Genomic DNA, 21,303 nt, shown 5'->3' on the forward strand with positions numbered 1-21,303 from the left:
TTTGAAATGTCTGTATGCTAATGCCAGAAGATGGGAGAATTAGAATGTATAGCAGTGAATGATGACATATACTTAATTGGCATCTCAGAGACATGGTGGAAGGAGGACAACCAATGGGGCAGAGTTATACCGAGGTACAAATTATATCGCAATGACAGAGAGGAGCACCCGGGAGGCAGTGTGGCGCTTTATGACCGGGATGGCATAGAGTCCAACAGGATAAACAGCCTGCATGAAACTAAATGCACAATTGAATCTTTATGGGTAGAAATCCCTTGTGTGTTGGGGAAGACTATAGTGATAGGAGTATACTACCGTTCACCTGGTCAAGATGGTGAGACTGACACTGAAATGCTAAGAGAAATTAGGGAAGCTAACCAAATTGGTAGTGCGGTAATAATGGGAGACTTCAATTACCCCAATATTGATTGGGTAACTGTATCATCGGGATATGCTAGAGAGATACAGTTCCTGGATGGAATAAATGATAGCTTTATGGAGCAATTGGTTCAGGAACCGATGAGAGAGGGAGCAATTTTAGATCAATTCTCAGTGGAGCACAGGATTTGGTGAGAGAGGTAACTGTGGTGGGGACGCTTGGCAATAGTGATCATAATATGATCAAATTTGAATTAATGACCGGAAGGGGACAGTAAACAAATCCACGGCTCTCGTGCTAAAGTTTCAAAAGGGAAACTTTGATAAAATGAGAAAATAGGAAAAAAACTGAAAGAAGCAGCCACAAAAGTAAAAAGTGTGCAAGAAGCGTGGTCATTGTTAAAAATACCATCCTAGAAGCACAGTCCAGATGTATTCCACACATTAAGAAAGGTGGAAAGAAGGCAAAACGATTACCGGCATGGTTAAAAGGGGAGGTGAAAGAAGCTATTTTAGCTAAAAGATCTTCATTCAAAAATTGGAAGAAGGATCCAACAGAAGAAAATAGGATAATGCATAAACGTTGGCAAGTTAAATGTAAGACATTGATAAGACAGGCTAAGAGAGAATTTGAAAAGAAGTTAGCCGTAGAGGCAAAAACTCACAGTAAAAACCTTTTTAAATATATCCGAAGCAGAAAGCCTGTGAGGGAGTCAGTTGGACCGTTAGATGATCGAGGGGATAAAGGGGCACTTAGAGAAGATAAGGCCATCGCGGAAAGATTAAATGATTTCTTTGCTTCGGTGTTTACTGAGGAGGATGTTGGGGAGGTACCCATACTGGAGAAGGTTTTCATGGGTAATTATTCAGATGGACTGAACCAAATCACTGTGAACCTAGAAGATGTGGTAGACCTGATTGACAAACTGAAAAGTAGTAAATCACCTGGACCGGATGGTGTATACCCCCATAGTTCTGAAGGAACTAAAAAATGAAATTTCAGACCTATTAGTAAAAATTTGTTACCTATCATAAAAATCATCCATTGAACCTGAAGGCTCCAGGGGTGATCCGGGAAACTACAGACCGGTTAGCCTGACTTCAGTGCCAGGAAAAATAGTGGAAAATGTTCTAAATATCAAAATCACAGAACATATAGAAAGTCATGGTTTAATGGAACAAAGTCAGCATGGCTTTACCCAAGGCAAGTCTTGCTTCACAAATCTGCTTCATTTTTTTTTAGGTGGTGATGTCCTTTTGTGGATTATAAACTGGCTAAAAGACAGGAAACAGAGAGTAGGATTAAATGGACAATTTTCTCAGTGGAAGGGAGTGGGCAGTGGAGTGCCTCAGGGATCTGTTTTGGGACCCTTACTTTTCAATATATTTATAAATGATCTGGAAAGAAAAACAACGAGTGAGGTAATCAAATTTGCAGATGATACAAAATTGTTCAGAGTAGTTAAATCAAAAGCAGATTGTGATAAATTGCAGGAAGACCTTGTGAGACTGGAAAATTGGGCATCGAAATGGCAGATGAAATTTAATGTGGGTAAGTGCAAGGTGATGCATATAGGGAAAAATAACCCATGCTATAGTTACACAATGTTAGGTTCCATATTAGGTGCTATCACCCAAGAAAGAGATCTAGGCGTCATAGTGGATAACACATTGAAATCATCGGTTCAGTGTGCTGCGGCAGTCAAAAAAGCAAACAGAATGTTGGGAATTATTAGAAAGGGAATGGTGAATAAAACGGAAAATGTCATAATGCCTCTGTATTGCTCCATCCTTGAATACTGTGTACAATTCTGGTCGCCACATCTCAAAAAAGATATAATTGTGATGGAGAAGGTACAGAGAAGGGTGACCAAAATGATAAGGGGAATGGAACAGCTCCCCTATGAGGAAAGACTAAAGAGGTTAGGACTTTTCAGCTTGTAGAACAGATGGCTAAGGGGGATATGACAGAGGTGTTTAAAATCATGAGAGGTCTAGAATGGGTAGATGTGAATCGGTTATTTACTCTTTCAGATAATAGAAAGACTAGGGGGCACTCCATGAAGTTAGCATGTGGCACATTTAAAACTAATCAGAGAAAGTTCTTTTTCACTCAATGCACAATTAAACTCTGGAATTTGTTGCCAGAGGATGTGGTTAGTGCAGTTAGTGTAGCTGTGTTTAAAAAAGAATTAGATAAGTTCTTGGAAGATAATTCCATTACCTGCTATAATTAAGTTGACTTAGAAAATAGCCACTGCTATTACTAGCAACGGTAACATGGAATAGACTTAGTTTTTGGGTACTTGCCAGGTTCTTGTGGCCTGGATTGGCCACTGTTGGAAACAGGATGCTGGGCTTGATGGACCCTTGGTCTGTCCCAGTATGGCATGTTCTTATGATGTTTTCTTCTTTTTTTTTTAGTTTAAGCGATTTCCCATAGTGATGTCTGCTTCCTTTCTGTTCTTATTCTCCTTATTTCAAGAGAAAAGCATTAGGACCAATGCTGGTTTCTTGGCTGACCATTAGCCACATAGCTATTTTCTTGTCAAGATGTTATCCAGAGAGGTCAGCTGTTACTATGTATGTGCTAATAAAATACTAATTATAAAACCCAAAAAGGGCAAAAACTGACCCACCCTGGAAGGTAAGTTAATGTTGACAGGATTGTATTTATTTTTAATTAAGGCTGTCGTAGTTTGCTGTATCAATGAATGTAACATGGGATTGCACTATACAGCTTGAAGATACAAAAATAACTTTTTCATCAAGGTTAATAATGTTAATTTACTTTCATTTTCAAGGCAGCCCTTTAGCCTCCTGCGAAGCTGCACCAGAGAAGTGCTTAGAAAGTGAGGGTAGTCTGATAACAATCCACTAAGAGGGACCTAATAATGCCCAGTATTATGGCAGAAAATAATTTTGGCTCCCAAGGTATGTGTATCCCCAAGGTGCAGCATTAGGTAACCCTGCTACACATCTGTGCTGAAATGTTTCAACACAAGTTGACCTTGGACATTAATGCAGTTCACTCGGTTGTGGATGGAGCATGGCATGGACTCTGTCCCACCTCCATCACACATACCATCAGTAGTCTGCAGTGAATTGAGCCAGAAAGATGTCCAACACAGGCAGGATCCAATCCTGCAACATATGTGCCTATAAGAACCAGCCATTTACATAGTCAAAACAGTCCTTCAGCCACAGATTATGCATCTAGATGTTTGTTAATCCTTCGTATCTTCTCCTTCTTGTTTCTGTTCCCATGCTTTTTCCAGGGTTTTCCCATTGCAGCTTCAGAGCCGGCTACAACTGGAGAGACTGGGCCACTGCCAGGTTTATATCCCATCACTGACTGAATGCCTTTAGTCAGGGCTCGGACATTTTCCTGTAGAATGAGAACAAAGTTGTCAGCATAAAGGAAGTGTTTGAGACATTGCCTATGGCGTTCAGTTCTTTTTTTTTGTTCCATAAAATTATTTAGTAGATGTTTTTTTATTTTTTATTTTTTTAGAGCAGAGAAGAGGTCTAAAATTAGGACACTGGATTCCAATTCAGGGGAAGCCTGGGCACAGGCGATTACTAGCCTTCTTTGTCACATACTGTGACCTTCAGCAAAGTGCTGTGCCCCCTGCACCCAATTAAAAACAATACATTTGTTTGAAGATGGCTTTGCCAGTGCACATGTAGTAATAATGGAGAAAAACGCTTTTGTACAGGTTGCCCTCAAATTATTGAAATGCAGGTGAACAGTCAAATATAGAAGGTGCCTAGACAAAGAATCTTCATCCCTCCAATTTTGTGATTGATTATGAAAGGTTTTTCTCACAAGCAAAGAATGAGAAAAAAAAATTTCTAACTGTTTAAAATCACTCACTTTATGCTCAGTGTCTTTTTCTTATGCATTGTTAACACAGAACTCCTTTCAAAATAATACAAAGAAAATCACAGACAAGAGAATCCAAATTCAAATTATGAAACTGGAGCCTTTTATTTTTTAATTACTAGTGCAGGAAAAAGAAGGAACAGCCTGTAGTATCCTGAAACACAAGAAGCAAGAGAAGTTATCTAGATCTGCAAATTTAGTGAAGACACACAGCATCTACCAGCACGGCAGGATAAACAGTGAGCGGCTGCTACGACCCTCGACCAGCTGGTCTCAGGTTATCGTGACCCAGTTTACTGGTATTCAGCAAGAACAAAGTGCAGACCTACCAACAAAATTCTTACTATTAAACCAGCAGAATCTGTATTACATGCAAAAAAATATATATATTTCACAAGCAAAGTTCAGTAATAACTATACTGAAATTACATTCAGTATCTATGACTGCTATTTCCCTGTATTTAAAATACCTGAAATTACATTTGCTTTCTTATATTAATAAGAACAGTGTAATAATTTGGATTTATATAGCATACAAGATGGAAGATTCATCTTAACTTGTTCAATGGTTTGTTGAATGTGATCCTCAGACTGCATGTTTTCCTTAGTAATGAGTAAAACTAGTAAAGAATGAATAAAAGTATCAGCCTCTCTTGAGTTGGAGAAATATCTTACATCTGCCCTTTATTTACTTGTTCCATCCCACTCATGATTTTAACAACTTCTATCATATTCCCTCTCAGCCGTCTCTTTTCAGAGATAAAGAGCCCTAACCTATGTAGCTTATCAAAAGGGAGTCAATTCCAACCCCTTTATCGTTTTTCTTCCCCTCATCTGTACTTGTTCTAGTTCACTGTCTTTCTTGAGGTGGGGGTGACTAGAACTGCACCCAATACTTAAAATGCAGTTGCACCATGGATTAATAAAAAGGCAAAACAATAGTTTTCATTTTATTCTCCATTTCTTTTCGGACCTTTCCTAACATTGTTTGCTTTTTTTTGACCACTGCCACCCACTGAGCTGAGCAGTTCCATGTATGGTCCACAAGGACTTCAAGGTCCTTTTCCTGGGTGATGACTCCTAATGCAGAACCCAGCATTGTGGACCTGGAGATGGGATTATTTTTCCCTATGTGCATTACTTTACACTTTTCCACAATAAATTTCATCCGCCATTTAGATGCCCAGTCCTCCCCTTTCACAATCCGCTGGAATAATTTTGTCATTTGCAACTTGCTCATCTCAGTCATTCCTCCCGTTTCCAGATCATTTATGAATATGTTAAACAGCACCGGTCCCAGTACAGATCCCTGTGGTACTCCACTAATGGCCATTCTTTATTTAGAAAACTGTTGCGTCCATCAGTCTCAGATGGCTTCGACCCTTGTGCCTCACCTTTTTTCTCTTTGTTTATTATATGTTTTTATTAGTTTTATTCATTTTCATATTATTTATTGTTATTTATTGTATGTTTTTAGCCCCTGATGCAGCCCTATTGAAAGAGGGCGAAACTCGGCTGGAGTCGGGCTCATTTGCATACATTGTTTCTACACAATAAAGTTGTATAAGATCGGACATTTGGTTGTTTATTGTGTACTTTTGCTCTCACGGCTTTATTAAGCAACCTTCCTTGCTGCTTTTTTGGTGCCGTAGCTAACCAGAAGAGAAAAGCCTGAAACTGAAAATGTTGACCCAGAACCATTGATGGTCTGGATGGATGGGCAGATACGCTTCTGTCAAATCTAAAGAAGCCAAAAACTAGCCCTTGCTCACTGCCCCTATAACTGATCTCAGGGTCTCCATTTGGAAACGTGAAACTTTCAGCACTGCATTTACCCTCTTTAAGTCCAAAATTGGGCGAAAGGTGCCTTCCCTTCTTTGGAACAACGAAGTAAATGGAATACCTTCCCACGCCTCGCTCCTCATGGGAGACTGGAATTACCGCTCCTAGCTTTTGCAACTGGTCCAGTGTCTCGTGAACCAAAAGTTGCTTGTCTAAGGGCCCGCAAGAAGAAACTAGAAACAAATCTCGGATGGGACGAGCAAATTCTAACGCATAGCTGTTTCTTATTACACTGAGAACCCACTGATCCTCGGTAATTTTGGCCCACTCCCCATAAAATCGTGCCAAGCGACCACCTACGACAGGAAAAAGAGTAGACCAGCCTCGCTTCATTGTGAGGTCTTAGCCCCAGCTGTGCCACCACCTATGGGGTCCTGGAAAGATCTACAGCCCCCTCAAAAGGATTAACCCCAGAGAATTACATCTGTGGACCTGGAGCTCCCCTTGTTGGGAGAGACCTCCTAAAATCCCGAAAACAGGACAGAGCCTGAAAGAACCTCTTGCCCTTAAGCTTATCCTCTGGCAACCTGTGCACCTTATTTTCATCCAGATTCTTCATCAACTGCACCAGGTATTCGCCAAACAAGAGCTGGCCTTTGAAAGGCAGAGACTCCAACTGAGACTTGGACGACACATCCACCGACCAATTACGCAACCATAACAACCTTCTGGTTGATTCTGCAGACACCATAATTCTAGATGAGGTTCTTACTAGGTCATACAAGGCATCTGCCCTGCAAGCCACTGCCACCTCTAAGTCCTCAGCCTTGATTGTCTCCTCGCTTGACTTTGGCTGATCGTCCTGTAGTTACTGCACCCAGCACAGACAAGCCCCTTCCAAATCTAAATCCTCCTGTGGAACCATAACACTGAGCTCCGCAAGAACCTGGAGGAATCAAAAGCCCTAGGTCCTCCTTACGAAAAACGACGGACCACTTTAGGGCCATCTCCTTTGGAAGCCGGAAACTCTTCCAGATTATCTACCAGATCCGTGCCTGATCATGCACCAGAGGTACCCCATGCCCCTCAGGAGCACCATCCGAGTCTTCTGACTCATCCACCATGACTCCTAAAGATGGAGAAGGGTCCAACAAATGTTGGACGGGAAAAGCTTGCTTCCTCATTGACTGATCAGGTCTGGAACCCAAAGCCAGACCCTTGGAAGGCCGGACTTGGGTCCCCAAACTGGATGTAGCCGCCTCCTGCTTAGCTAAACAGGCCTCATGTAAAAGCAACACAAAGTAGGTGGAAAAAGGCCAGGAAGTGCCAGCCAAAGGTTGAGAGGACCCAGGAATCAGCAGAATGAGAACAGAGTCCGAACACGCAAGGAATAGCCGCGGAGGAAAATTCCACACCCCCCACCCCGCCGGTGTGGCAAAGGCCGCATGAAACTTAAAAATGGCCACCATTCCCGTGCTGACTGAGAAAGGAACCTCAACCCGGCATGAACCCAGAGGCGCAAGAGGGCCAGGGACAGAAACCAGCCTCTGCTTTTTCGCGGCTGCTGGGCCAACATATGATCCCTCACCACCCAATGAAAAGCCTGAGCACAGGCCGACACAATTCAGCCGTGACTGCGCAAAGCCACGCACCATTACACCCGTGGCGGGAAGCTTACCGTAAAAGCAGCCAACAACCTTGCAGACTCTGTGACTGCAAAAACAAACACCAAAGGCAGCAAGAACATAAGAACATTATTTATTTATTTATTTAAGGTTTTTTTATACCGGCATTCATGAACTCGTTCACATCATGTCGGTTTACAGAAAACAGGGGTGCGGATAATACAACCAAAAAACATAAATAACGTGATGAAGAGAAGCAGTTACAATTAACAAGGGCTAATGAACTGGGAATGTAAGAAATAGAAAGAGATAGAGGAGAATAATTATATACAAAAGTTCAATATAAATATGGTGTCTCATATGTACAGTCTCTGAGTAGAGAGTTTGTTTATGGTGCATATTAGGTAGAGTTCGAGAAGGCTTGCCTGAAAAGCCATGTCTTGAGTCTTTTCCTAAAGGTTAGGAGACATGGTTCGTTTCTGAGTTCTGGAGGGATGGAGTTCCATAACTGTGGGCCTGCGGTGGAAAGGGCTCGGTCTCTTAAGGTGCTGTGATTAGTGGTTTTCGTGGGTGGAACAATGAGGCATCCTCTGTAGGCTTCCCTGGTCGGTCTTGTGGATTTGTGGAAGCGGGGAGGAATTTGTAGATCGATTGTGGTATGTTGGTGAATGATTTTGTATATCAAGGTGATGGATTTATAAATGACTCTGAAATGAATTGGTAACCAGTGGAGGTCTTGTAGCACTGGGGAGATATGGTCTCTTTTCTTAGTGTTTGTCAGTAGACGGGCTGCTGCGTTTTGGACCATTTGGAGCGGTTTTGTGTATGAGGAGGGGAGGCCAAGTAAAGTGGAGCAGCAGTAGTCCAATTTTGAGAAAATGAGGGCTTGGAGGATGGTTCTGAAGTCTTTGGCATGGAAGAGTGGTCTTATCCTTTTTAAAACTTGCAGTTTATAGAAACAGTCTTTGGTGGTTTTATTGATGTGGGCTTTGAAGTTTAGTTTATTGTCGATTAGCACACCTAGATCTCTTACATGAGTGGTTTGTAGGTTGTTTGGCAGAGAGGTTGTGAGATTGTTATCAGGAGTTATGAGTAATACTTCAGTTTTGGCGGAGTTTAGTACCAGATTGAGGCTGTTGAGGAGGTTTTTGATTTCTAGGTGACAGGATTCCCAGTATTCAAGGGTTTTTGAGTATGATTCTTTGATGGGGATCAGGATCTGGATGTCATCTGCATAGAGAAAGTGTATTAACTTGAGGTTGATGAGGAGTTGACATAGTGGTAGGAGGTAAATATTAAAGAGTGTAGGGGATAAAGAGGAACCTTGTGGGACTCCGATGGTCGAGTCGTGGCGTGATGATTCTTTATTCTGGATTTTTACCTTGTAGCCTCTGTTAGTTAGGAACGATTTGAACCAGGAGAGCGCTAAACCAGAGATTCCTATCGCAGCTAGCAGTTTGATGAGGATAGCGTGATTTACGGTATCGAAAGCTGCTGAGAGGTCCAAAAGGATCAATAGAAAGGATTGACCTTTGTCTGTACCTAAGATGAGTAGGTCTGTTAGGGAGGTAAGTAGGGATTCTGTGCCCCTATTTTTGCGGAATCCATGCTGTGAGGCGGATAGAATTTTGTTGTCTTCGATGAAGTCCGATAGTTGGGCGTTCACAAGCCTTTCCATAATCTTAGCTATGATAGGGAGATTAGCTATTGGACGGTAGTTGTTGGGGTCTTTTAGGTCCAGGTTGGGTTTTTTTAAAAGAGGTTTGAGTGAGGCTTGTTTGAGGTCTTCTGGGAAGGAACCTTGGGATAGCGAGCAGTTGATGATGTCTGCTAATGTTTTGGATATGGTGTCTGGTATTGAGAGGAGAAGTTTTGAGGGAATATGGTCCGCTGGGTGCGAAGATGGTTTCATTCTTTTAAGGATGGTTTGGATTTCAGAAGACGAAGTGGGTTCAAACATTTCAAGATGAATGTTTTTGATGTGAGGCATTAGGGCTGGAGTTAGAGGGATGATATTGGAGGGAAGTTGAGTAAGAAGATTTGTGATTTTGTTTTGAAAGAAGATGGCGAGTTCATCTGCTTTAGCTTGAGCTTGGTTACTAGGGCATTCTGGTGAGGGTACTTGGGTTAGGGAGGAAACATAGGAGAATAGAGCTTTCGCATCAAAGACTAAGTTGTGGATTTTGGAGGCAAAAAAGTCTCTTTTTGATTTGGAGGTGCTGGCCTTGTATTGTTGTAGCGTGCGTTTGTAGGCTGAGAGTGTGCTAGCAGTAGGACTTTTCCGCCAGTTGGATTCCATTTGTCTTAATTTTTGTTTTAGCCTTCTAAGATCGTCGGTGAACCATGGTTGTTTTTTGGAGGCGTCTGGGTGGGATTTTTTTGTTGTTAGAGGGCAGAGCTTATTGGCTATGGATTCTGTGATGGAGTTCCATGATCGTAAGGCCGTATTGGGATCGGTGAGAACAATAGCGGGAAGGTGTTTGGTCAGCTGATTGGTGAGGTCGTCGGGGTGACAAGGTTTCCTGTAATTAAAGGAGGGAGTAGGTGGATGAGGAGCAGTAGATTTTTCCAATGCGAGTGAGGTAGAAATCAGGGAGTGATCCGACCAGGGTATCTTCGTATTTTTTGGTGGGGAAGACGATTTTATGCCTTTGTTGATAAAGATCAGGTCCAACGTATGTCCTGCTTTATGTGTCGGGTTATTGACTATTTGGGTAAAGCCCATCGCTGAGAATGCTAGAAGGAGAGTTTGGCAGCTAGTTGAGAGAGCTGGGTTATCCATGTGGAGATTGAAATCTCCTAGTATTATTGCTGGGGCGTCCAGGTTTAGGAAGGTTGTGGTTATTTCGATGATGGGTGAGATGTCGGCTTCTAAGAGTCCTGGGGGGGCGTAGATGAGAAGTATTTGAAGTTGGTGTGATGTGAAGAATCCAATTTCAAGTTTGGTATCGGAGTGGATCGGATGTTGTGAGAATTTGAGGTCTTTTTTAGTTGCAAGTAGGATTCCTCCTCCCCTCTTTTTCAGTCTAGGCAGGGAGAAGATGTCGTAGGTTAGCGTCGGTAGTTGGTTTAATATTGCAGTATCTGAGGGTTTCAACCATGTTTCAGTTATTGCGCAAATATCTGGTTTATCGTCAGTGAGGTAGTCGTTGAGGATTAGTGATTTTTTGGTTATAGATTGCGCATTGAATAGTGATAAGGTGAATAGGGAGAGGCCTAGTAGTTGGGTTATCGGAGCTATTAGGATTGGTGTGAGTGTTTTAAGGTTGCGAAGGTTTGCTTGTCTGGTTGGATTTCTTTTCTGTGAGAAATAGTGAGGTATGATTGGGATTGCAAATGTTGGATGCATTTTAGAGGCTAGGTCCATTTTAAATGTGGGTGTTGTTATAGAGGATGCTGTGTTTGTTTGAGTGGAGTTGTTGAGTGGAGTGGCATTGTTGAGTGGATGCTGGAGTCCTGGAGTGGCTGCTGGGTGGATGCTGGAGTCCTGGTGGTGGATGCTGGAGTCCTGGCGTGGATGCTGGGTGAGTGCTGGGTTCCTGGGTGGTTGTTGGAGTGTGTAGTCGTTTGTGAAGTTTGATTGTCTTTGTTTAGCGTTGTTGAGAGGCTGCTGGAGTCCTGCAGAGTTGTCAGTGTGTTTCACCGGTACAGCTGTTTGCCTCTGTATATGTCGTCCTGAATTGTTGTTTGAGAGGGAGAGCGTTTGAGCGTTAGATGGCTGACCTTGAATGTGTAGACTGACCTGGTTCTGATACGCTTGGAAATCTTGGTGGATTTTAGCAGCTGTTCAGCCGGCTTCCAGTTAGTGGACGAGGATTCCGGGGCTCTCAGGGGCTGCACGAAGGGGCGCACAAAGGGGCGGGCCCCTTTGTCGCGCTCCTTCGGCGCGCGACGCTCGGCGCCTCGGATGTCCGGGATTAAGTCTCGTGTGCTTCTCCGGGATTGGTTGAGGAAGAACCGTTGCAAAGAGGGCGGCAGAAGTCGAGCCGGCTCTTTAAATTTGGCGCGGTCGCGTGGTGCTGAGGTCACCAGCGCGACTGGGGCGGCGTCGGTCCGTCTTTCGTGCGGGAGGGCCCTTCTTGTGGCTTCCTGTGGCGGTGGGCGGAGAGCGGCGAGGCAGCCGGATCGCTGCGACCCCAAGAAGAATCCGGAGGAGGAGGTAGGTGGTACGCTTCCCCGTGGCCGGAGCAGGGGCCCACGGAGGTAGGGCGAGATTTAAGGCCATACTGGGTCAGACCAAGGGTCCATCAAGCCCAGCATCCTGTTACCAACAGTGGCCAATCCAGGCCATAAGAATCTGGCAAGTACCCAAAAACTGTCTATTCCATGTTACAGTTGCTAGTAATAGCAGTGGCTATTTTCTAAATCAAATTAATTATAGCAGGTAATGTACTTCTCCTCCAAGAACTTATCCAATCTTTTTTTAAACACAGCTATACTAACTGCACTAACCACATCCTCTGGCAACATATTCCAGAGTTTGTGTGTTGAGTGAAAAAGAACTTTCTCCGATTAGTTTTAAATGTACCACATGCTAACTTTATGGAGTGCCCCTTAGTCTTTCTATTATCTGAAAGAGGAAATAACTGATTCACATCTACCCGGTCTAGACCTCTCATGATTTTAAACACTTCTATCATATCCCCCCTCAGCCTTCTCTTCTCCAAGCTGAAAAGTCCTAACCTCTTTAGTCTTTCTTCATGGGGGAGCTGTTCCATTCCCCTTATCATTTTGGTCGCCCTTCTCTGTATTTTCTCCATCGCAACTATAACTTTTTTGAGATGCGGCGACCAGAATTGTACACAGTATTCAAGGTGTGGTCTCACCATGGAGCGATACAGAGGCATTATGACATTTTCCGTTTTATTCACCATTCCCTTTCTAATAATTCCCAACATTTTGTTTGCTTTTTTGACTGCCGCAGCACACTGAACCGATGATTTCAATGTGTTATCCACTATAACGCCTAGCTCTCTTTCTTGGGTGATAGCACCTAATATGGAACCTAACATTGTGTAACTATAGCATGGGTTATTTTTCTCTATATGCATCACCTTGCACTTATCGACATTAAATTTCATCTTCCATTTCGATGCCCAATTTTCCAGTCTCACAAGGTCTTCCTGCAATTTATCACAATCTGCTTGTGATTTAACTACTCTGAACAATTTTGTATCATCTGCAAATTTGATTACCTCACTCGTATTTCTTTCCAGATCATTTATAAATATATTGAAAAGTAAGGGTCCCAATACAGATCCCTGAGGCACTCCACTGCCCACTCCCTTCCACTGAGAAAATTGTCCATTTAATCCTACTCTCTGTTTCCTGTCTTTTAGCCAGTTTGTAATCCACGAAAGGATATCACCACCTATCCCATGACTTTTTATTTTTCCTAGAAGCCTCTCATGAGGAACTTTGTCAAAAGCCTCCTGAAAATCCAAGTACACTACATCTACCGGTTCACCTTTATCCACAGGTTTATTAACTCCTTCAAAAAAATGAAGCAGATTTGTGAGGCAAGACTTGCCTTGGGTAAAGCCATGCTGACTTTGTTCCATTAAACCATGTCTTTCTATATGTTCTGTGATTTTGATATTTAGAACATTTTCCACTATTTTTCCTGGCACTGAAGTCAGGCTAACCGGTCTGTAGTTTCCCGGATCGCCCTTGGAGCCCTTTTTAAATATTCGGGTTACATAAGCTATCCTCCAGTCTTCAGGTACAATGGAGCATTTTAATGATAGGTAACACATTTTTACTAATAGGTCTGAAATTTCATTTTTGAGTTCCTTCAGAACTCTGGGGTGTATACCATCCAGTTCAGGTGATTTAGTACTCTTCGGTTTGTCAATCAGGCCTACCACATCTTCTAGGTTCACCGTGATTTGGTTCAGTCCATCTGAATCATTACCCATGAAAACCTTCTCCATTACGGGTACCTCCCCAACATCCTCTTCAGTAAACACCGAAGCAAAGAAATCATTTAATCTTTCCGCAATGGCCTTTTCTTCTCTAAGTGCCCCTTTAACCCCTCGATCATCTAACGGTCCAACAGATTCCCCCTCACAGGCTTTCTGCTTCGGATACATTTAAAAATGTTTTTACTGTGAGTTTTTGCCTCTACGGCCAACTTCTTTTCAAATTCTCTCTTAGCCTGTCTTATCAATGTCTTACATTTAACTTGCCAACGTTTATGCATTATCCTATTTTCTTCTGTTGGATCCTTCTTCCAATTTTTGAATGAAGATCTTTTGGCTAAAATAGCTTCTTTCACCTCCCCTTTTAACCATGCCGGTAATCGTTTTGCCTTCTTTCCATCAGGGACTGAAACACATATCCTCCGCTTTTATTGTTATCAACGGAGATGAATTGCCCCGTTACTCAGTTGCTTATTGGCTTGCTTCTAGCCTTCTGTAAGGACAGACATCTGTTATTTAAAAACTGTGCAGCTCATATATAAGTAAAAGAATTTGGCACATACCTGGGTAGAACTGAATAGAGAACAGCAATGAACTCACCCAACCTTGCCGCCGTGTTACTCTTGCTGGCGTCTGAGCAAGGTTGCCGCGGGAATCTCGTTGATTTTAAGTGATTTTACATTCGGCAGCTGTGTGAAATCCGGCTGATTCAGCTGGGTGTATGATGTTTACATGAAATGGACCCATTCTATTTCTTTATTGAGTCCAGTAGGATGCACTGTGTTTAATGTAAAGATCCATCGTTGTTCACTTTGGCGTAGACGTAATATCCTATCACCTCGCCTCCAGTGTGGTGATATTATCTCCAGGATAGTCCATTCGGGGAGGTGGAGATCGCATCCGGCGTGAGCCGATGGAAACGGGAGAATATCACTGGTTTCAACAACGACACATGAAATACGTTGTGGATGCGCATGGAGGATGGCAGACGAAGTCTATAGGACACCAGACCAACTCGTTCTGCCACCTGGAAAGGGCCGCAGTATCTGGATGCCAACTTACATGATTGTCCAGCTAAGTGGAGATTCTTGGTACTTAACCATACTTTAGTACCGGGTAGAAGTGTTGGAGCGGCATGTTGGTGGCGGTTTGCACAGCTTTGTGCTTTCTTTGCTGCAGAGGTGAGACGTCGCTGAAGGGCTCTCCAGAGATCGTGAAGTTGGGTAGCCACTGTCTGGGCCGCCGGTGAAGCGACATCGATAGGTACCGGGACGGGTGTCCTGAGGTGGCGTCTGAAGACTGTTTGAAAGGGAGATTGCCCAGTAACCGAGTGAGTGTGGTTATTATAGGCGAATTCAGCCCAGGGAAGGAGGGAAACCCAGTTGTCCTTTCTCTGCGAAATGAAGCTTCGAAGAAACGTCTTGAGGGAACGGTTCATCCGCTCGGTTTGCCCGTTAGACTGTGGGTGGAAAGCGGTAGACAAGATCAGTTGTACCCCAAACATTTTGCAGAGGGCACGCCAATACCGGGCTGTGAATTGGGGTCCCCAATCGGAGACAATGCTCTGTGAAAGGCCGTGAGCCCGGAAGATATGTTGCGTGAAAAGAAGTGCTAGCTCTGGTGCAGACGGAAGCTTAGGTAATGGTACCAAATGTACCATCTTAGAAAACCGGTCTACGGTGACCCAGATTATTGTGTTACCCTCGGAAAGAGGCAAGTCCACCACGAAGTCTGTGGCAATGTGAGTCCATGGTTCTGTAGGTATTGGTAGAGGTTGTAGAAGACCCCAGGGTCGGCCGCCGAGAGGCTTCTGTCGGGCACATACCGGGCACGAGTCTACGTAAAGTCGCACATCCTGCTGGACACGGGGCCACCAATAATGACGGTTTAATAGATCGAGCGTCCTCCCTCTGCCGGCGTGGCCTCCAATGAGGGAATCGTGGGCCCATTGCAGGACTTTCTTCCGGTCTTTGTGTGGAACAACTATTGTGGTGCTGGCTAATTCGATCTTTGCTGGGTCGATGACATGTTGAAGGGGTTCCTCCTTTTCATCCATGATGGCATTCCGAGAGAGCGCATCCGCTCGAACATTCTTAGATGCTGGACGATATTTGAGGGTAAAATCGAAGCGACTAAAGAATAGCGACCATCGTGCTTGCCTTGGGTTGAGTCGTTGAGCTTGGCTGAGGAACTCCAGGTTCTTATGGTCGGTATAGATCGTGATGGGGTGAGCGGCTCCCTCCAGCCACTGTCTCCATTCTTCAAGTGCCAACTTAATGGCAAGCAGTTCCTTGTCTCCTATACCGTAATTACCTTCGGCTGGCGTAAACCTCCTTGAGAAGTAGGAGCAAGGCAACAAATGCCCGGAGTCGGAGCTTTGAGACAGTACTGCCCCCACAGCTATATTGGAGGCATCAACCTCCACAAAGAAGGGCCTTGACGGATCCGGATGGCGCAGACAAGTGTCCAACAGGAAGGCCTCCTTTAAATCCTTGAAGGCCTTACATGCCTCGGCTAACCAAACGCGCGTGTCGGCCCCCTTTTTGGTCAAGGCGGTCAGAGGTGCGACCAGTCGGGAGTATTGCGGTATAAAGTGTCTGTAGAAATTGGCAAATCCTAAAAAACGCTGCAAAGCCTTCAGGCCTACTGGTTGGGGCCAATTCTTAATGGCGGACACCTTACTTGGATCCATGAGGAATCCCGTAGCTGAAACGAAAAGGCAGCGACTCCTGTTCGAAGAGACACTTCTCCAGTTTAGCGTATAGGTGGTGATTACGAAGGATTTGGAGCACTTGCCGAACCTGTTCCCTATGAGAGGTCAAATTCTGTGAGTAGATGAGGACATCATCTAGGTAGACTATCACGCAAGAGTTCAGCAGTTCGCGGAGGACCTCATTCATGAGGTGCTGGAACACCGCAGGAGCGTTACACAAACCAAAGGGCATAACCAAGTACTCGTAGTGCCCGTCCCGGGTGTTGAACGCTGTCTTCCACTCGTCCCCGGGACGGATACGCACCAAATTGTACGCCCCCCCTTAAGTCCAACTTGGTAAATATTCGGGCTCCCTGGAGTTTATCCAATAATTCTGGAATTAGTGGAAGCGGATAGCGGTTCTTTTTAGTAATGGCATTTAATCCCCGATAGTCTATGCATGGTCTCAAGGACCCGTCCTTTTTTGCCACGAAGAAGAATCCCGCCCCGGCGGGTGACGTTGAAGGTCGGATAAAGCCCTTGGCGAGGTTCTCAGCAATGTATTCAGACATTGCTTTGGTTTCAGGTTGTGATAGTGGATACACCCTGCCTCGGGGTGGAGTTGCCCCAGACACCAGTTCGATGGCGCAATCGAAAGGACGATGTTGGGGCAAAAGTTCTGCTTTTTCCTTAGAAAATACGTCCGTGTAGTCCGCATAATGACTGGGAAGGGTGACGCCGGTGTGAGCCAAGGGAATGTGCTGGACTGGTAGAGACTTGATACAAGATTTGACGCAGTGAGAACTCCATTGGGTAATTTGCAAATCACTCCATTGGATCACTGGAGAGTGCTGCTGGAGCCAGGGTAGGCCGAGGACCACCAGATGAACTGAGTTCTCCAGAACCAAAAACGAGATCTCCTCAAAATGTAGGATCCCGGTCTGCATGATCAGTGGTGCAGTCTCGGTAGAAATGTGGCCAGGCAGGCAGGTACCTTGTATGGAAGTAATCCGTAAAGGAGGCTCCCGGGATTGTGTGGCCAGGCGGAGCTGATGTACAAGATTGGCAGCGATGAAGTTCCCTCCTGCCCCAGAGTCAATGAATGCCTGAGTCTTGAAAGACCCTCCGGGATATCTGAGGGTTATAGAAACGGTACATAGAGGAGCAGCATTCAAACAACCTAGGAGGCACTCCTCCCTTACTTCTAGGCGCGGGAGTTTCCCGCTCGCTCTTGGCACTAAGCGAGGAAGTGACCTTTGCCCCCACAGTACAGGCACAAACCCATACTACGGCGGCGCCGCCTTTCTTCAGGTGTCAGGGACGCTCTTCCCAGCTGCATGGGCTCCTCGGATGTGGCTTCCGTGGACGTGCTAGCCCCCCGTGGGCCCGGTGGGAATGGGCGAGGAGAGGTTGGAGCCAGCGGAACTAAACGGCGGAGAGGACGCCCCTCTTTGGCCCTCTGCTGAAGGCGGCGATCGATGCGGCCAGCCACTTCGATGAGAGCATTGAGGTCCTCCGGAAGGTCTCGAGCCGCCAATTTGTCTTTTATCCTTGCAGCAAGTCCCTCTAAGAAGATTCCACGGAGGGCGTCATCCCGCCATCCGACCTCCAGTGCGAGGGTACGGAACTCCAAAGCATAATCGGCCAGGGGCCGAATTCCCTGCCTGAGTTGGAGCAATTCGGAGGTTGCGGAGGTCTGGCGAGCTGGTTCATCAAAGGCTGCCTTGAACTCAGCTACGAAGACATTCAAGTCGTTCAGAGCCGGGTCGTTCTTCTCCCACATAGGAGATGCCCAGTTCAGAGCCCGACCGTCCAGCAGTGAGAAGATGTAGGCCACCTTGACGGCGTCCGAGGGGAACTGGTTGGGCAGGAGAGCGAACCTTACGAAGCATTGGTTCAGAAAGCCTCTGCAAGCCTTGGAATCTCCCGCGTACCGTGCTGGCGCAGGGAGTTGCGTAAGAGTGTGAAGGGTCACCACTGGAGCCGGAACCGGGTCCGGTGCTGGTGGACCAGCATCCATCTGAGCGGCCAGTTGCTCCACAGTGACAGCCAGGTTGTCCAAGACCTGTTGCTGCTGTACTAGCCGTTGAGCCAGTCCAGGAATGGCTTGAAGGCTAGCGAGGTCTGCCGGATCCATGGCCTTGCAAACTGTTGTAAATCCAGAGGTGGATCCTTGGGCCGACCGTTGATGGAAGACGGTCAGGAGGCAGTTCAGGTAAGCAGGCAGGCAGGTAGACTGGCAGGCAGGCAGGCAGGTAGACTGGCAGGCAGGCAGGAAGGCTGGCAGGCAAGCAAGCAGGTAGACTGGCAGGCAGGCAGGTAGACTGGCAGGCAGGCTGGCAGGCAAGCAGGCAGACTGGCAGGCAAGCAACTTTCTTGGTAACTGTGTTGCAAGGCAAGGAAACCTAGGAGACGCCGGGTTTAAATCCCCCCAGCATCTGATGTCACAGAAGGGGGTGACGTCATAGAAGGAGGCGTGTCACAACACCTCTCTGTCTGCCCCAGCTCCTCCAGGTCTGCCACTCTAGGCTCCAGAGATCGGACTCGTTCTCTGAGAGCCAGGAGCTCTTTGCATCGCATGCACATGTACAATTTCTCACCGACGGGTAAAAAATCATACATGTGACACTCAATGCTGCTGGACTTAAGTTTTAGGTTGCTATGGGAGAAGGAATGTGTCTAATTAATGTCCTTTAAATGTATTGGTGAATGATCAAACTCTCAATAAGGTTTTTTTTTTGTTGTTTTTTTGAAAGTGGCACCTGCCTATAAATTAAAGGATGAACTTGGGGTTGGGTGGGTGAGGGTTGGGAAAAACAGTCTAACTTCAGTTAGTCACCCAGAGTGACTCTCTGCTCTCTTGTTTAACAAATGTTGGTACCTAATCAAACCAAATCATACTACCTCAACACCTTTCCAAGGTGAGTAAATGAACTGAACTTTTCAACCTTTTTATTTAGGTATATACTGCTCCTAGCTTATTTCTAGCTTCTGGTTAATTTTTTCCTTTTTTTTTGTTTTAAATATACAAGCACTCTGCTTACTAGCTGCCTTACAGACTATTGAAAATAAACACACTAACTACTGCTTACTACCTGCCTTACTGACTATTTAAAAATCAGTCTCATGTCTGTTTATTCGCTGCCTTACTGACGATTAAAAGCACAAACACATTAAATAAAATTCCCAAATAGTTAACTTCGCCCCAATACTTTAAAAAAGAAAATGTCCCAAGCAAAAACTTACTGATTCCTTTCAGCCACCAGCAAGGTGATCCTCTCCTCTCAAGGTGTCTTGATTTTACTTTTTTTTTTTTTGTAACGCTAACAAACTTTATAATACTTCCCTGCTAGGCTGGAACACAGAGCTGCAAAAAGGACAGACTGCAAAACAGCTTCTCTGAGCCTGTAGCCGCCTCGTGAAGGGGAGGGATCTGAACCACCAGATTTAACACCCCACGGACGCAAGGAGCAAGCATACAAAAGGATCACCAACCCCCAGCTCGTCCACCTTAATCAAAAGGGATGTTTCCCCCTCAGGACCTAAAAACCCCTTGAAAGGAAGGCTCTTAAACCAATTATTGTTCCCTAACTGTAGAACTGCGGGTTTTGCACCATCTACTATCTGCTGAAGACAGGGAAATACTGAGGAACTGCAGGTGGCACTTGGGTTTATGTAATAGCATCAGTAAAACTTTCTCTGTCTCCATCTACTGGCATGGATGCAAAACCCAGGAGTCTGGACTGACCTGGGTACATACAGGGAAGTCCTCTATGAACAGCTAATTTCCCATCGCATTGAAGAAATATTTTTCTTCAATGCGATGCTGTCAGCCAACTATGATCTTCATGCCCAGATTTCTACAATGCAATACTATTAGCCAATTGCGGTCTTCATGCCAGACACCGTGCTGTGTTTCGGACCATATAATGTCCTTTATCAAGGGCTTGTTTATTCAAGCAGCATGGCATTTCTCACATTGAAGAAAAATATTTCCCGAAGCAAGATGTCTTAGTTTTGAATTTAAACCATGGACTAAAATATTTGCAAGTTTTAGAAATATAGAGACTGAGAATTGATATCATCATTTTAATTTTCACGGGTGAAGGATATTATAAGAAGCACGTATAAAAAATAACCAAAAAATTGTTCCGGATTGACCTATGATTAAATATAAGGCAGAGTGATAAAAGGCTGTATAGCACCACACAATGATGCCTATTATGATGGTCATTACTTATGCTTCGATATAGATGTGCTGATAGTGGGAAATTAGTTGTTCATAGAGGACTATATCATTGACCTACAATTTCCACCATAAAAAGTGGTCGTTCTGAGCATTTATAGTAGAGGATTATACATACAGGGAAGAACATGTTTATTTACACCTTCAAAAAATTCTAATAGGTTTGTAGGGAAAAACTTCCCTTTGCTAAAATTATGTTGACTCTTCCTCATTAAGCCACATCTATCTATATGACCAGTACTTCTGTTTTTAAGAATACCTTCTACCATTTTGCCCAGCATTGACATCTGGCACACCAGCCTATAGTTTTCTGAATCACCCCTGCAGCCCTTTATAAAAATGTGTAAGACTTGAAATCATGTCCATTCTCACACTGATGCTTCAAGGACCTTAAGATTCTAATGCACAACCGTGACCAAAGGTGCATTTCTTACCTGGTGAAAAAAAGCTTTGTCAACCAGATTTTCGATTTGCTTCACTTTCTGTTCCCTGCCCGGCACAGAGGCCCTGCTATTCTGTGCAACTCTGCATGATTTAAACTTCTCATACTGTGACTGGAAGCTTGACGGGTCAATAACCGGTGGTGGGTGACAGTACAGCAGCTTGCCCTGTAGTGAGAAGGTGCGTTACTTGCATTACAGTTAGACTTCTACAAGCTATATCAGTCCTGGAGAAAGCCGGAGTCTCCGGAGGTTTGTCAGATCTTTTAAAGGACCAACAAAAAAGATGTTGTAGTATATGAGCTTTTGGGCCTTGCAGTCTCCTTCTTGAGA

The 21,303-nt window shown here is 44.7% G+C and overlaps 1 protein-coding gene across 2 annotated transcripts in view; it reads right to left on the bottom strand.

Annotated features, from left to right (window-relative positions):
- Positions 1-3,025: 3,025 nt before the first annotated feature.
- The window catches only part of LSG1 (large 60S subunit nuclear export GTPase 1), a 92,954-nt gene continuing 74,676 nt past the window's right edge, over positions 3,026-21,303 (bottom strand). For both annotated transcript variants that reach the window (XM_029615792.1, XM_029615791.1), the window contains 2 exons: positions 20,965-21,138; positions 3,026-3,766 (listed from right to left, as the gene is read on the bottom strand). In XM_029615792.1, the coding sequence (XP_029471652.1) occupies positions 3,587-3,766; positions 20,965-21,138 (354 nt within the window). In that variant the 3' untranslated portion in view covers positions 3,026-3,586. The remainder of the gene's footprint in view (positions 3,767-20,964; positions 21,139-21,303) is intronic.

This window comes from Rhinatrema bivittatum, chromosome 9 (genome assembly GCF_901001135.1).
Source record: "Rhinatrema bivittatum chromosome 9, aRhiBiv1.1, whole genome shotgun sequence".
Taxonomy (NCBI): domain Eukaryota; kingdom Metazoa; phylum Chordata; class Amphibia; order Gymnophiona; family Rhinatrematidae; genus Rhinatrema; species Rhinatrema bivittatum.